Source organism: Nerophis lumbriciformis, linkage group LG03 (genome assembly GCF_033978685.3).
Source record: "Nerophis lumbriciformis linkage group LG03, RoL_Nlum_v2.1, whole genome shotgun sequence".
NCBI classification, from domain to species: Eukaryota; Metazoa; Chordata; class Actinopteri; order Syngnathiformes; family Syngnathidae; genus Nerophis; species Nerophis lumbriciformis.
The window spans coordinates 15,433,499-15,447,383 of NC_084550.2; the positions used below are offsets into that span (position 1 = coordinate 15,433,499).

The window sequence follows — 13,885 nt, forward strand, 5'->3', positions numbered from 1 at the left end:
TCTGGGTTCAGCAGCCTGCCTGTGTCACCGATTTATTTTAGAAATACAAACCCCAAAACCAGTGCAGTTGGCACGTTGTGTAAATCGTAAATAAAAACAGAATACAATAATTTACAAATCCTCTTCAACCCACGTCCAATTGAATGGACTGCAAAGACAAGATGCTTAACGTTCAAACTGGAAAACTTTGTTATTTTTAACAAATATTAGCTCATTTGGAATTTGATGCCTGCAACATGTTTACAAAAAGGTGACACACGTGGTAAAGAAGACTGAGAACGTTGAGGAATGCTCATCAAACACTTATTTGGAACATCCCACAGGTGAACAGGCTAATTGGGAACTGGTGGGTGCCATGATTCCAGGTGTGTTCAAAAGTTTGGACACACCTTCTCCTCATTCAATGCGTTTTTGTTTTTTTCATGACTATTTACATTGTAGATTATCACTGAAGACATCAAAACTATTAATGAACACTTGTGGCGTTATGTACCTAACAAAAAAAAAAAGTGAAATAACTAAAAACATGTTTTATATTCTAGTTTCTTCAACATAGCCACCCTTTGCCCTGGTTACCGCTTTGCACACTCTTGGCATTCTCTCCATGAGCTTCAAGAGGCAGTCACCTGAAGTGGTTTTCCCTTCACAGATGTGCCTGAAGCTCATGGAGAGAATGCCAAGGGTGGGCAAAGCAGTAATCCGAGCAAAGAATATAAAACATGTTTTCAGTTATTTAACCTTTTTTTGTTAAGTACGTAACTCCACATGTGTTCATTCATAGTTTTGATGCCTTCAGTGACAATCTACAATGTAAATAGTCATGAAAATAAAGAAAACGCACCAGGTGTGTCCAAACTTTTGGCCTGCACTGTATATGTACCGGTATGTAAATATATAATATATATATATATATATATATATATATATATATATATATATGTGTGTATATGTATATAAATAAAGTTGATTTGATTTGATTTGATATGTATATACATATGTGTGTGTACATATGTATAATTAATAAAAGCGGAAAGAGTAGCCTGGCTAACTTCTGTTGTGTTACATTAACTTTCAGCATTGTTCTCCTGCTGAGAGGATTTTTAGCATATGCAGCATTTTTAATTGCATTTTTTAGTGATTGGAGCTGTAAAACGCTGCTGTGCATTTGCCCATATCGGCCAATGTACAAACGGCGCCGAGGAGACACAACATGAAAATGCAAACTCCTAAAGGTCCGAAGAGCAAAAAGGAAATAAAAAGAACTATCAAGACAAGACATGAGTGGGGTGACAAAACAGACAGGCAAGGAGGAGAAGAACAAAACCAAAGTGTACTAATAAAAAGGAGCACAGCTGACACTCTGAAAAAATGAAAGCAATGTAAGGGGCGGAGCGAGTTTACCTCACTTACTCATTGAAAAAAATGTCCTCAAGGCGGAGCCAGCTGCTCCCAGGACCAGGTGTAATATGCAGAGACAAAGGAGAAAAACAAAAGCTGAGAAGAGAAGGTTGGATTAGGTTGCACCATGAGGGACTATGACACCAGTGTGGCCTTCCTGGGAGAGTGGGGGCGCTTCCAGGTGATTGTCTTCTTCATGCTTTGTTCCACCATCCTGCCCAATGGAACCAGCTCCTACTCCCTGGTGTTTGTGGCGGACACGCCCGCACACCACTGCCTGGTCCCCGAGGTCAACCTGAGCCAAGAATGGAGGGAAGCTGTGATCCCAATGGAGGTACTCCACATTTTGTCAAAAATACAGAGTGCTCGACTCATTCAGTGCTCGACTCATTCAAGTTGTCATAACCGTTGAACTTTTAGGCCACTACATAATGTCACGTAAGGTCACAATATTAAGAGCCCAAGGGCCGGACATTAGAATTATTATTGATGTCCCCTATTTTGAATTATTTTACGTCCTCAGTTTTATTTCTTTACACTTCTTACTTAATTTAGGTTTGTACGACTGTTTGCATGGTCTCCCCGTGACTGCGTGGGTTCCCTCCGGGTACTCCGGCTTCCTCCCACCTCCAAAGACATGCACCTGGGGATAGGTTGATTGGCAACACTAAATGGGCCCTAGTGTGTGAATGTGAGTGTGAATGTTGTTTGTCTATCTGTGTTGGCTCTGTGATGAGGTAGCGACTTGTCCAGGCTACTGCATCCGGGCTGCGTGTCTGGAGCTCTTGGGTCCCACCGCCCATCCCTTCCGGGTGCCCGTCTTGGTTGGGGCCTGATGGGTCTAGTCCCCGCATCTATTGTGGTAGCTTGGTGCACTGCTTGGTGCACTGCAAGGTATTCCGAGGTGCTGCAAGTCGGCTAGTGACCTTGTGTGTCTGTGATCTTCTTTTAATTCTTTGATATATACTGTATATATATATATATTTTTAATTATTATTATTATTTGTATTTATTTTTTTAAATCACTATTATTATTTATTTATATTTTATTATTATTATTTACATTTAAAATCCCCCCCCCCTCCCTCAGGGGGAGGATTCGACAGGGCGGTTGCTGGTTGTTACATCTCCATCGTTAGGTCCCTGCGGGTGGGGTGGGTGATTCCTGTGCAGGGCGATCCTGCGGCAGCTCTCCGGGGGGTTGGGGTTGGGCTCGTGGGGGCCCGGTTGTTGGTGGGGCGGGGGCGGTCTTCCCATCCGGTTGCGGGGAGTCTCTGTGCCCCTCGGGCGGGGCGTCCCGCCTTTCTGCCCGTGTGGGGTGTGGTCTCTCACTGGCTTGGGGGCTGGCTGTCCCCTGCTTCTCCCGTGCCTTGTCCTCTGCCGGGCGCGTCTGTCTACGGCAGGGGTGCTCACACTTTTTCTGCAGGCGAGCTACTTTTCAATTGATCAAGTCGTGGGGATCTACCTCATTCATATATATAATTTATATTTACTTATTTATGAAATATATGTTTTTGTTAATAAGTTAAAGGTGTTTAATGATAATGCAAGTATGTTTAACACATATAGTTAATATTGTTAATAAATTAAAGGTGTTTAATGATAATGCAATCATGTTTAAGACATAGTTAATATTGTTAATAAATTAAAGGTGTTTAATGATAATACAAGTATGTTTAATACATATAGTTAATATTGTTAACAAGTTAAAGGTGTTTAAAGATAATACATATAGTTAATATTGTTAACAAGTTAAAGGTGTTTAATGATAATACAAGCATGTTTAATACATGTAGTTAATATTATTAATAAGTTAAAGGTGTTTAAAGATAATACAAGCATGTTTAACACATATAGTTAATATTGTTAACAAGTTAAAGGTGTTTAAAGATAATGCAAGCATGTTTAACACTTATAGTTAATATTGTTAACAAGTTAAGGTGTTTAATGATAATACAAGCATGTTTAACACATATAGTTAATATTGTTAACAAGTTAAAGGTGTTTAAAGATAATGCAAGCATGTTTAACACATATAGTTAATATTGTTAACAAGTTAAGGTGTTTAAAGATAATACAGGCATGTTTAACACATATAGATTCCTTTCTTTCATGAAGACAAGAATATAAGTTGGTGTATTACCTGATTCTGATGACTTGCATTGATAGGAATCAGACAGTGGTGCTAAAAACGTCCGCATTTTCGAATGGAGGAGAAAAAAGTCCTCCTTTCTGTCCAATACCACATGAAAGTGGTTGGTTTTTGGCATCTTGTTTGTCCAGCTTCCGTACTCCTTTGTATACACTTTACAAGAAATACATTGTCAGCAAACTCCGTAGCTTGCTAGCTTGTGCACGCCAGCTTTCTGAGACTCTTGTTTTGTTAGCGCAACTGTGCAGTCGGTCTTTGGAGTTTTGACAACAGGTATGGCGCCAGAGTCTGTTGAAATAAAGTGTTTCTCGCCTTCCAGTCGGTAATTTTAATGAGCTGGCAGCAGCCAGCGTCATCTCAGAAGACCCTCGGGTGCCGTGAATGTCAATCAAGTGGCGAAAGTGACGTCATAGTGAAGATTTATGATCGCTCATTTTTAGGACTATTTTTTGAATGGCTGGCTGGTGATCGACTGACACACCCTCCGAGATCGACCGGTAGCTCGCGATCGACGTAATGAGCACACCTGGTCTACGGCCTGCTGCTGGCTCTTCTGGGCGGCACGGTGGACTGGGCTCTGGGGTTCCTGTCGCTGGCCGGCCTGGCTGCGTGGGGCCGGTGGTCCCTGGTTCCCTGGGCGCCTGCTGTTTGTGGGTTGGGGTCTCTGGGTGGCTGGGCTGGTACTCTGGCTCCCGCACACACTGGGAGTCAAATATATTGTACATACAAATACAAATATATACTCACATACACAAAGTTATTCATACATACATACATACGTACCTACGCTCCCACATACATACACAAATACAGTACATACCTACACACTCAAAGTTCGTACATCCACACGCACATTCACTGTACAAACATACATATACACATACTGTACATATACATTCACTGTACAAACATACATATACACATACTGTACATATACATTCACTGTACAAACATACATATACACATACTGTACATATACATTCACTGTACAAACATACATATACACATACTGTACATATACATTCACTGGACAAACATACACATACCGTACATACATACATACACTCATGCATATAATCACGTTTCATCAAACATATATTAACGTTGTTACCCAGTAACACATGGCACACTGACAAATCCTAACCTATTGTTACTATAACGTATAATGTACAAGGTTAATATAGCTGGCTTCTCTTTCTTCCCCTCCGTTTATCTGCTTTCTTTTGTATTTCAAGTAATCATTACATAGTCGCGATCAAAAGTTTACATACACTAGTAAAGAACATAATGTCATTGCTGTCTTGAGTTTCCAATACTTTCTACAACTCAAATTTTTTTGTGATAAAGTGATTGGAGCACATACTTGTTGGTCACAAAAAACATTCATGAAGTTTGGTTCTTTTATGAATTTATTATGGGTCTACTGAAAATGTGACTAAATCTGCTGGATCAAAAGTATACATACAGCAATGTTAATATTTGGTCCCTTGGCAAGTTTCACTGCAATAAGGCGCTTTTGGTAGCCATCCACAAGCTTCTGCTTGAATTTTTGACCACTCCTCTTGACAAAACTGGTGCAGTTCAGCTAAATGTGTTGGTTTTCTGACATGGACTTGTTTCTTCAGCATTGTCCACACGTTTAAGTCAGGACTTTGAGAAGGCCATTCTAAAACCTTAATTTTAGCCTGATTTAGCCATTCCTTTACCACTTTTGACGTGTGTTTGGGGTCATTGTCCTGTTGGAACACCGAACTGCGCCCAAGACCCAATTTCCGGGCTCATGATTTTAGGTTGTCCTGAAGAATTTGGAGGTAATCCTCATTTTTCATTGTCCCATTTACTCTCTGTAAAGCACCAGTTCCATTGGCAGCAAAACAGGCCCACAGCATAATACTACCACCACCATGCTTGACGGTAGGTATGGTGTTGTTGGGATTAAAGGCCTCACTTTTCTCCTCCAGACATATTGCTGGGTATTGTGGCCAAACAGCTGAATTTTTGTTTCATCTGACCACAGAACTTTCCTCCAGAAGGTCTTATCTTTGTCCATGTGATGTCAAAATTGAGCTGTTTGGCCACAATACCCAGCATTATGTTTGGAGGAGAAAAGATGAGGCCTTTAATCCGAGGAACACCATCCAGCGGCCGCCGGTTGAATAAGACTGCTTTAGACCGTCAAGCAAGTGACGTTACTTTGAGCAGAGTGGGATTGTGAAGTAGTCCTACAGACAAAAACCTCAAAGCTGGTATATCAGCCTTTAACTGCATTGAAGTATATGAATGTTGTTCCACACACTTTGCAATATTTAATGCTATTCTATCAGCATTATTGATGTCCAATACGTCAAATAAGCTTCCTTTCAAGGAGTGGAGACGTGTCTGCTTGCTTGCTGCTCAATCCCCACCCATCTGTGACAAAAACCCTCTGAACATGGCTGGAGGAGTAACTCAAACTAAGTCTCTCAGTAAAAGCTGGTGGATATATCAACCAGAAATTTGTGTGCTTCAAACAAGAATTTTTTTTCACAGAGAGTGAAAAAGGACTTCATAAAACACTCACAGTGGTATCCAGTGGTAAGAAGTCCAAATTTACCTGCAGAACAGCTTTAAGCCAAAAGATACTGTCTTTTCCAAGACTCTGTAAAGACACCTGCAATGGACTTGGTGCTAAGCCAAAGTCAAATAAGAAAGTTGATATCTATGGCTGGCATGTAATATCAGCCGGAATTAATTTGAACATATTTTTTGCCACGGTCACAGCGAAATGCGGCTGAATGTCACAAACTGAAAGAAAACTATTCAATCTGTGAAGTCAGCACAAAGCATCAGACGGACATAACAACGGTGTCAGGTGCCAAGGTCAAAGATACTCTTCGGCTTTGAGACGGCGCCATATTTAAACAAATCGTATTTTTCGGACCACAAGGCGCACTGGATTATAAGGCGCACTGCCGATGAGAGGGTCTATTCAGGTCTTTTTTCATACAAAAGGCGCACCGGATTATAAGGCGCATTAAAGGGGTGATATTATGATTTTTTTTTTCTAAATTGAACATGTAAGAAAAGTTTTCTTTTCTTCTCACTGGCACTTTCCTCTCCCTTATCTCTCCTGCTTGCTTCTTTGTCTTGTCTAAACTTTCTTGTTGCCTCTTTTTGCACTGCTCTCCAAATTTAAACATTGTAACTAATTAACTGGCCTCAACGAAATTGACAAGATCTTGGGTTAGGAGGAACTTGCTTGTCCTGACGGAGCGGTTGTTGCTGGACACACGACGGGCTCTTGGGAGAAGAAGGAGTGCCGCATGCCTGGCGACCCACTAGAGAAAAGCGCTATATACCGTATTATTCGGAGTATAAGTCGCACCGGCCGAAAATGCATAATAAAGAAGGGAAAAAACATATATAAGTCGCACTTGAGTATAAGTCGCATTTTTGGGGGGAATTTATTTGATAAAACCCAACACCAAGAATAGACATTTGAAAGGCAATTTAAAATAAATAAAGAATAGTGAACAAAGGCTGAATAAGTGTACGTTATATGAGGCATAAATAACCAACTGTAACATATTATGGTAAGAGTCATTCAAATAACTATAACATATAGAACATGCTATACGTTTACCAAACAATCTGTCACTCCTAATCGCTAAATCCCATGAAATCTTATACGTCTAGTCTCTTACGTGAATGAGCTAAATAATATGATTTGATATTTTACAGTAATGTGTTAACAATTTCACACATAAGTCGCTCCTGAGTATAAGTCGCACCCCCGGCCAAACTATGAAAAAAACTGCGACTTATAGTCCGAAAAATACAGTAAATATAATTCACTTCACTCTTCACTTTCACATGCATCCACAAAAATATACGCCACACACACATACCCCACGCCCCATCCAACGCCCTTGATGTGAATCCCTTAGGGGTGATAAACGGATGGGCAGCGCGGCCCCCGCTCCCTCCCCTCTGTTACTAGTTTGCTATGGAGGCTTTTTTCCACTCCAGACTGGGCCCCCTTAGGAGCCCAGTCTAGATTGTATTTTTTTTACTCATCCTCCCCCAGCGTTGACCTTTTTCCCATCTTTTACGGGGCACCTTGTGGCGACCCATCAGCATTCCTGTTCTTGTCTAATCTTGAACGGGTCTGTGCTGAAAACAAAGTTCCGTTGTACTTGTGCAATGACAATAAAGACCTACCTAGCTAATGGTGTTTCTTTGGTGAAAGTGTTGCATAGGTTATGTTTTACAGATCATCTTCAAGTAGCTTTCTGACAGTCTCTTCAGGATGCGCCATTCTTATTCACGTGGCTCACCTTCGACAGCGTCTTCTCCCCGTCATCTTTGTTGTAGCGGTGTAGCGTGCAAGGACGGGGGTGAAAGAAGTGTCAAAAGATGGAGCTAACTGTTTTAATGACATTCAGACTTTACTTCAATAACGGAGCAGAATCTCCTCATCCGTGAATCATTAATGCAACAACAACGCCGGAAATGTGTCCCGTTAATAACCGTCCGACCGGAACCCTCTAATAACTAAAGTTCTGTGGGTGAATTATGTAAACCAACTACAGTTTTTAGCGCATTGATAGCTAGTCTACTGACAGATATAAGTAAGAGCTTTATGTTACTTTATATTAGAAATGGCAACAGCGGAGGATGAATGCCACATAAGAAGGTAGAGAAAAAGAAGAAGTTTATGACTACGGTGTCGGCACGGACTACAATTGCGGACGCGCGCACATTCTCAGGACTTATGCAGATCCCTAATACGCATCAGCAGGTACCAGAAGGTAAGAAAAGTTGGTTTTCGATAATATTGTGAAACAAAACACCAGATAATATGTCTGCTAATAGGTGCCATTTTGCGGTCCTTATACACACACCATAATAATACTCTTATGTTTAATGCGCCGACAAACCATCAAGCGGTGCGGCTTCATAGCTTACCAAAGTCGTACTAAAAATATTTTGATACATTTTTGAGAGCCGTGTGTAATGTTCTATATGCTCAATGGAACATTTAAAATTTTGGTGTTGTTTACTGCCATCATATTGCAGTCTACACGTATCTCTTATGTGTGACTGCCATCTACTGGTCACACTTATCCTTACACCATGTACCAAGTAAAATTGCTTCGAGGTCAGTAAGCACAACCAGAATTATGCCGCACCGGGTTATGAGGCGCACTGTCGATTTTTGAGAAAATGAAAGGATTTTAAGCGCGCCTTATAGTCCGAAAAATACGGTAAACATAAACAGAATTGTTACATGCAGCTATCCAGGTGCGGCCGTCTCCGACATCACAAAACACTGAATTTCGGGAGTCTCCTGGAAAATTCGGGAGGGTTGGCAAGTATGGATTAATGTGCGATAATTATTTTCAATAATCGAAACATCCCTAGTTTTAACTGAAATATGGCTCCACAAAAACAACATAAATGCAGTTATGAATGAAACTTAATGTGTTTGAGACGTGACAAAATCTGAAGGGTTTGTGCCATTTTCAGGGACAATATACTCACCCACAAATTGTCATTTGGGTTATTTCATCATTTGAGTATGCCATTCAAAAGTGAAGTGAATTATATTTATATAGCGCTTTTTCTCTAGTGACTCAAAGCACTTTACATAGTGAAACCCAATACCTATGTTACATTTGGGTGGGTGGCACTGGGAGCAGGTGGGTAAAGTGTCTTGCCCAAGGACACAGCGGCAGTGACTAGGATGGCGCAAGCTGGGATCGAACCGGGAACCCTCAAGTTGCTGGCACGGCCACTCTACCAACCGAGCTATACCGCCCCAAAATGGAGATTAAACAACCCTCCATACTTTACATCAATATTTACAAACCAACCCAACATTCAAATTCCCTTTTTGATGATATTAACAATAGTAACGTTGAAACAACATGCTTTTTGACAATGTTTAATCAACGTTGGTTTCTGACATTAATTTGACCATTGAATTTTGGTCATTTCCCAACCGATATTCTACAACACAAATACAACGTTGAAGCAACATGCTTTTTGATAACATTTATTCAATGTCAGGTTGTGACGTTGATTTGACCATTGAAATTTGGTCATTTCCTAACTAACAACTTGGAACGTTGTCTCAATTTACAAATTCAACTATTTTGCAACATTGTTTCAAAGTCTGTTTTAAAAGGACATGTATGTGTCTGCTGGGTATCATATTCGCATGGATTAATAAATATACAGTTAAATGTAGATTATAGATAACAAGATGCACTGCAAAAACTGAAATCTAAGTAAGATTGAATATCTCAAATAAGGGTGATATTTGCTTATTTTCTATCTGATAAGATAATTCTTCTCACTAAGCAGATTTTATGTTAGTGTTTTACTTGTTTTAAGGGTTTTGGTCCTAAATGATCTCAGTAAGATATTACAGCTTGTAGCTGAGATTGTATGACCTATATTGAGTAAAACATGCTTGAAACTAGAATATCAACTGATGCAAAGCTGTGTCATCAACACTCACAAGTATAAAACTTTTTTTTTTAGGTAATAATTTCTTACTTCAAACATGAAAAAAAATCATGATGCCGAGCGCATATCATTATGTCAAGATAATGGCACTAGCATTTACTTAATTTAAGAATATTTTTCATCATATTGAGCAAAAAGGTCTCTTCTTTTCTACCAAGAAAAGTGCAGTTGTTATTAGTGAGAATATACTTATTTTAAGGTATTTTTGGGTTCATTGAGATTAGCTAATTTTACTTGTTTTGGAAAGTCTTGACAAGCCGAAATTTCTTGTTCTATTGGCAGATAATTTTGCTTAGTTCAAATGAAATACCCTTAATTTTTGTATTTTTTTTTTCTTGTTTTTGAACAATGACTTTTTGCAGTGTGGGTGTCAATCGATTAAAATAATTTAATCCCCTTTATCGCATTGTCTATCGTTAACTCATAATTAATAGGAATTAATTGCAAATAGAAGTTTATAAATCTTTAAAGGGGAACTGCACTTTTTTTGGAATTATGCCCGATCATTCACAATCCTTATGTAAGACAAGGACACATATGGTTTTCTTTTTGTATGCATTCTAAGTCGTAAAATACAGCAAGCACAAGGGCAGGGGTGTCAAACTCATTTAGCTCAGGGGCCGCATGGAGGAAAATCTCTGCACATGCTATTAAAATCATGGCATTAAAACTAAAAAATAAACACAACTTCAGATTGTTTTCTTTGTCTTACTTTGGCCAAAAATAGAACAAACACATTCTGAAAATATTACAATAAAAATATTGAAAAAAATACCGATAATATTAATACATTTACATATGCATAAATATTTGTTTTCTTTTGTATTTTTTAATTTTTATGAATTAAGTAATATTATACACAATATACAAACCCCGTTTCCAAATGAGTTGGGAAATTGTGTTAGATGTAAATATAAACGGAATACAATGATTTGCAAATACCTACTCAGTGGCCTAGTGGTTGGAGTGTCCGCCCTGAGATCGGTAGGTTGTGGGTTCAAACCCCGGCCGAGTCATACCAAAGACTATAAAAATGGGACCCATTACCTCCCTGCTTGGCACTCAGTATCAAGGGTTGGAATTGGGGGTTAAATCACCAAAAATGATTCCCGGGCGCGGCCACCGCTGCTGCCCACTGCTCCCCTCACCTCCCAGGGGGTGATCAAGGGTGATGGGTTAAATGCAGAGAATAATTTCGCCACACCTAGTGTGTGTGTGACAATCATTGGTACTTTAACTTTAACTTTAACTTTAAATCATTTTCAACCAATATTCAGTTGAATATGCTACAAAGACAACATATTTGATGTTCAAACTGATAAACATTTTTTTTTGCAACTAATCATTAACTTTAGAATTTGATGCCAGCAACACGTGACAAAGAAGTTGGGAAAGGTGGCAATAAATACTGATAAAGTTGAGGAATGCTCATCAAACACTTATTTGGAACATCTCACAGGTGAACAGGCAAATTGGGAACAGGTGGGTGCCATGGTTGGGTATAAAAGTAGATTCCATGAAATGCTAAGTCATTCACAAACAAGGATGGGGCGAGGGTCACCACTTTGTCAACAAATGCGTGAGCAAACTGTTGAACAGTTTAAGAAAAACCTTTCTCTAGCAGGTATTGCAAGGAATTTAGGGATTTCAGCATCTACGGTCCGTAATATCATCAAAGGGTTCAGAGAATCTGCAAAAATCACTGCACGTAAGCAGCTAAGCCCGTGACCTTCGAGCCCTCAGGCTGTATTGCATCAACAAGCGACATCAGTGTGTAAAAGATATCACCACATGGGCTCAGGAACACTTCAGAAACCCACTGTCAGTAACTACAGTTGGTCGCTACATCTGTAAGTGCAAGTTAAAACTCTCCTATGCAAGGCGAAAACCGTTTATCAACAACACCCAGAAATGCCGTCGGTTTCGCTGGAACTGAGTTCATCTAAGATGGACTGATACAAAGTGGACAAGTGTTCTGTGGTCTGACGAGTCCACATTTCAAATTGTTTTTGGAAACTGTGGACGTTGTGTCCTCTGGACCAAAGAGGAAAAGAACCATCCGGATTGTTATAGGCGCAAAGTTGAAAAGCCAGCATCTGTGAAGGTATGGGGGTGTATTAGTGCCCAAGACATGGGTAACTTACACATCTGTGAAGGCGCCATTTGGAGCAACATATGTTGCCATCCAAGCAACGTTACCATGGACACCCCTGCTTATTTCAGCAAGACAATGCCAAGCCACGTGTTACGTGCTTCATAGTAAAAGAGTGCGGGTACTAGACTGGCCCATTGAAAATGTGTGGCGCATTATGAAGCCTAAAATACCACAACGGAGACTCCCGGACTGTTGAACAACTTAAGCTGTACATCAAGCAAGAATGGGAAATAATTCCACCTGAGAAGCTTAAAAAATGTGACTCCTCAGTTCCCAAACGTTTACTGAGTGTTGTTAAAATGAAAGGCCATGTAAAACAGTGGTGAACATGCCCTTTCCCAACTACTTTGGCACGTGTTGCAGCCATGAAATTCTAAGTTAATTATTATTTGCAAAAAAAAATTAATTTTATGAGTTTGAACATCAAATATCTTGTCTTTGTAGTGCATTCAATTGAATATGGGTTGAAAAGGATTTGCAAATTATTGTATTCCGTTTTTATATTTACATCTAACACAATTTCCCAACTCATATGGAAACCGGGTTTGTAGAAAAGTGGGAACCCATTTTCATGACTTGATGAGGTCCCTTGGACCCCATTTTGAAAATTCCAAGCGCCAACACTGATGGAGTATTGATACGTGCAAAACTGTGGCCTGCGAGCCTGTTCTAATACTAATCAAATATCATCCTGGGGGCCATGTGTGATTTGTACCTTGGGGTTTGACTTCCCAGGAGGTGAAAGGGGGGCTGGAGAGGAGCCAGTGCCGCAGGTACAGGCTTGACAAGGTTCGCAACCTCTCTGACATGGGTGTGGTCCCCGGGCGGGATGTCAACCTGAGCAGCCTGGAACAGGAGGACTGCTTGGACGGCTGGAACTACAGCCGCCATTTCTACCAGTCCACCGTGGTGTCAGAGGTCATTAATTCATGTCGTCATTAATGTTCATGCATGCATGTCAATATTTATGTCGTGAAGTGATGCAGATTAGTACCTGATTGATATTTGACCTTGCTTGACTGTTATTTATCCGCCGTCACACTTCTTGCATTTCCAGTTTGACCTGGTGTGCAGTAAGCGCTGGAGGCATCCGCTCACCGCCACCATTTTTTTCCTGGGAGTTCTTGTCGGATCCTTCTTCTCGGGAGTGCTGTCAGACAGGTACGTCGCTGAAAGGAGAGTGAACGGTCCGTCTTGCAGTGATCGTTCATCGCTTGCGTCCTGCACTGCAAAAAGTCAATGTTCAAAAACAAGAAACAAAAATACAAAAATTAGGGGTATTTTATTTGAAGTAAGCAAAATTATCTGCTAATAGAACAAGAAAATTTGGCTTGTCAAGACTTTCCAAAGCAATTAAAATCAGTTAACCTCAATGAACCCAAAAATACCTTAAAATAAGTATATTCTCACTAATAACAACTGTACTACTATATGAGTACGTATTTTCTATTGTTTCATTGAAAATAAAACATTTGTCTGTCATCTGTTTTAATTATGAGACACAATTGTGTTAAAGTCATGATTTTTTTTTTTTTTCATGCTTGAAATAAGAAATGATTACTTTAAAAAAGTAGTTTTATACTTGTGAGTGTTGATGACACAGCTTTGCAACAGTTGATATTCTAGTTTCAAGCATGTTTTACTCAATATAGGTCATCACATCTCAG

General features: G+C 39.9%; 1 protein-coding gene across 1 annotated transcript in view; it reads left to right on the plus strand.

Annotated features, from left to right (window-relative positions):
- Positions 1–1,430: 1,430 nt before the first annotated feature.
- LOC133579899 (solute carrier family 22 member 4-like) overlaps positions 1,431–13,885 on the plus strand; it is a 68,689-nt gene continuing 56,234 nt past the window's right edge. The window contains exons 1-3 of the mRNA XM_061934169.1: positions 1,431–1,732; positions 12,954–13,136; positions 13,276–13,379. Of these exons, the coding sequence (XP_061790153.1) occupies positions 1,526–1,732; positions 12,954–13,136; positions 13,276–13,379 (494 nt within the window). The 5' untranslated portion in view covers positions 1,431–1,525. The remainder of the gene's footprint in view (positions 1,733–12,953; positions 13,137–13,275; positions 13,380–13,885) is intronic.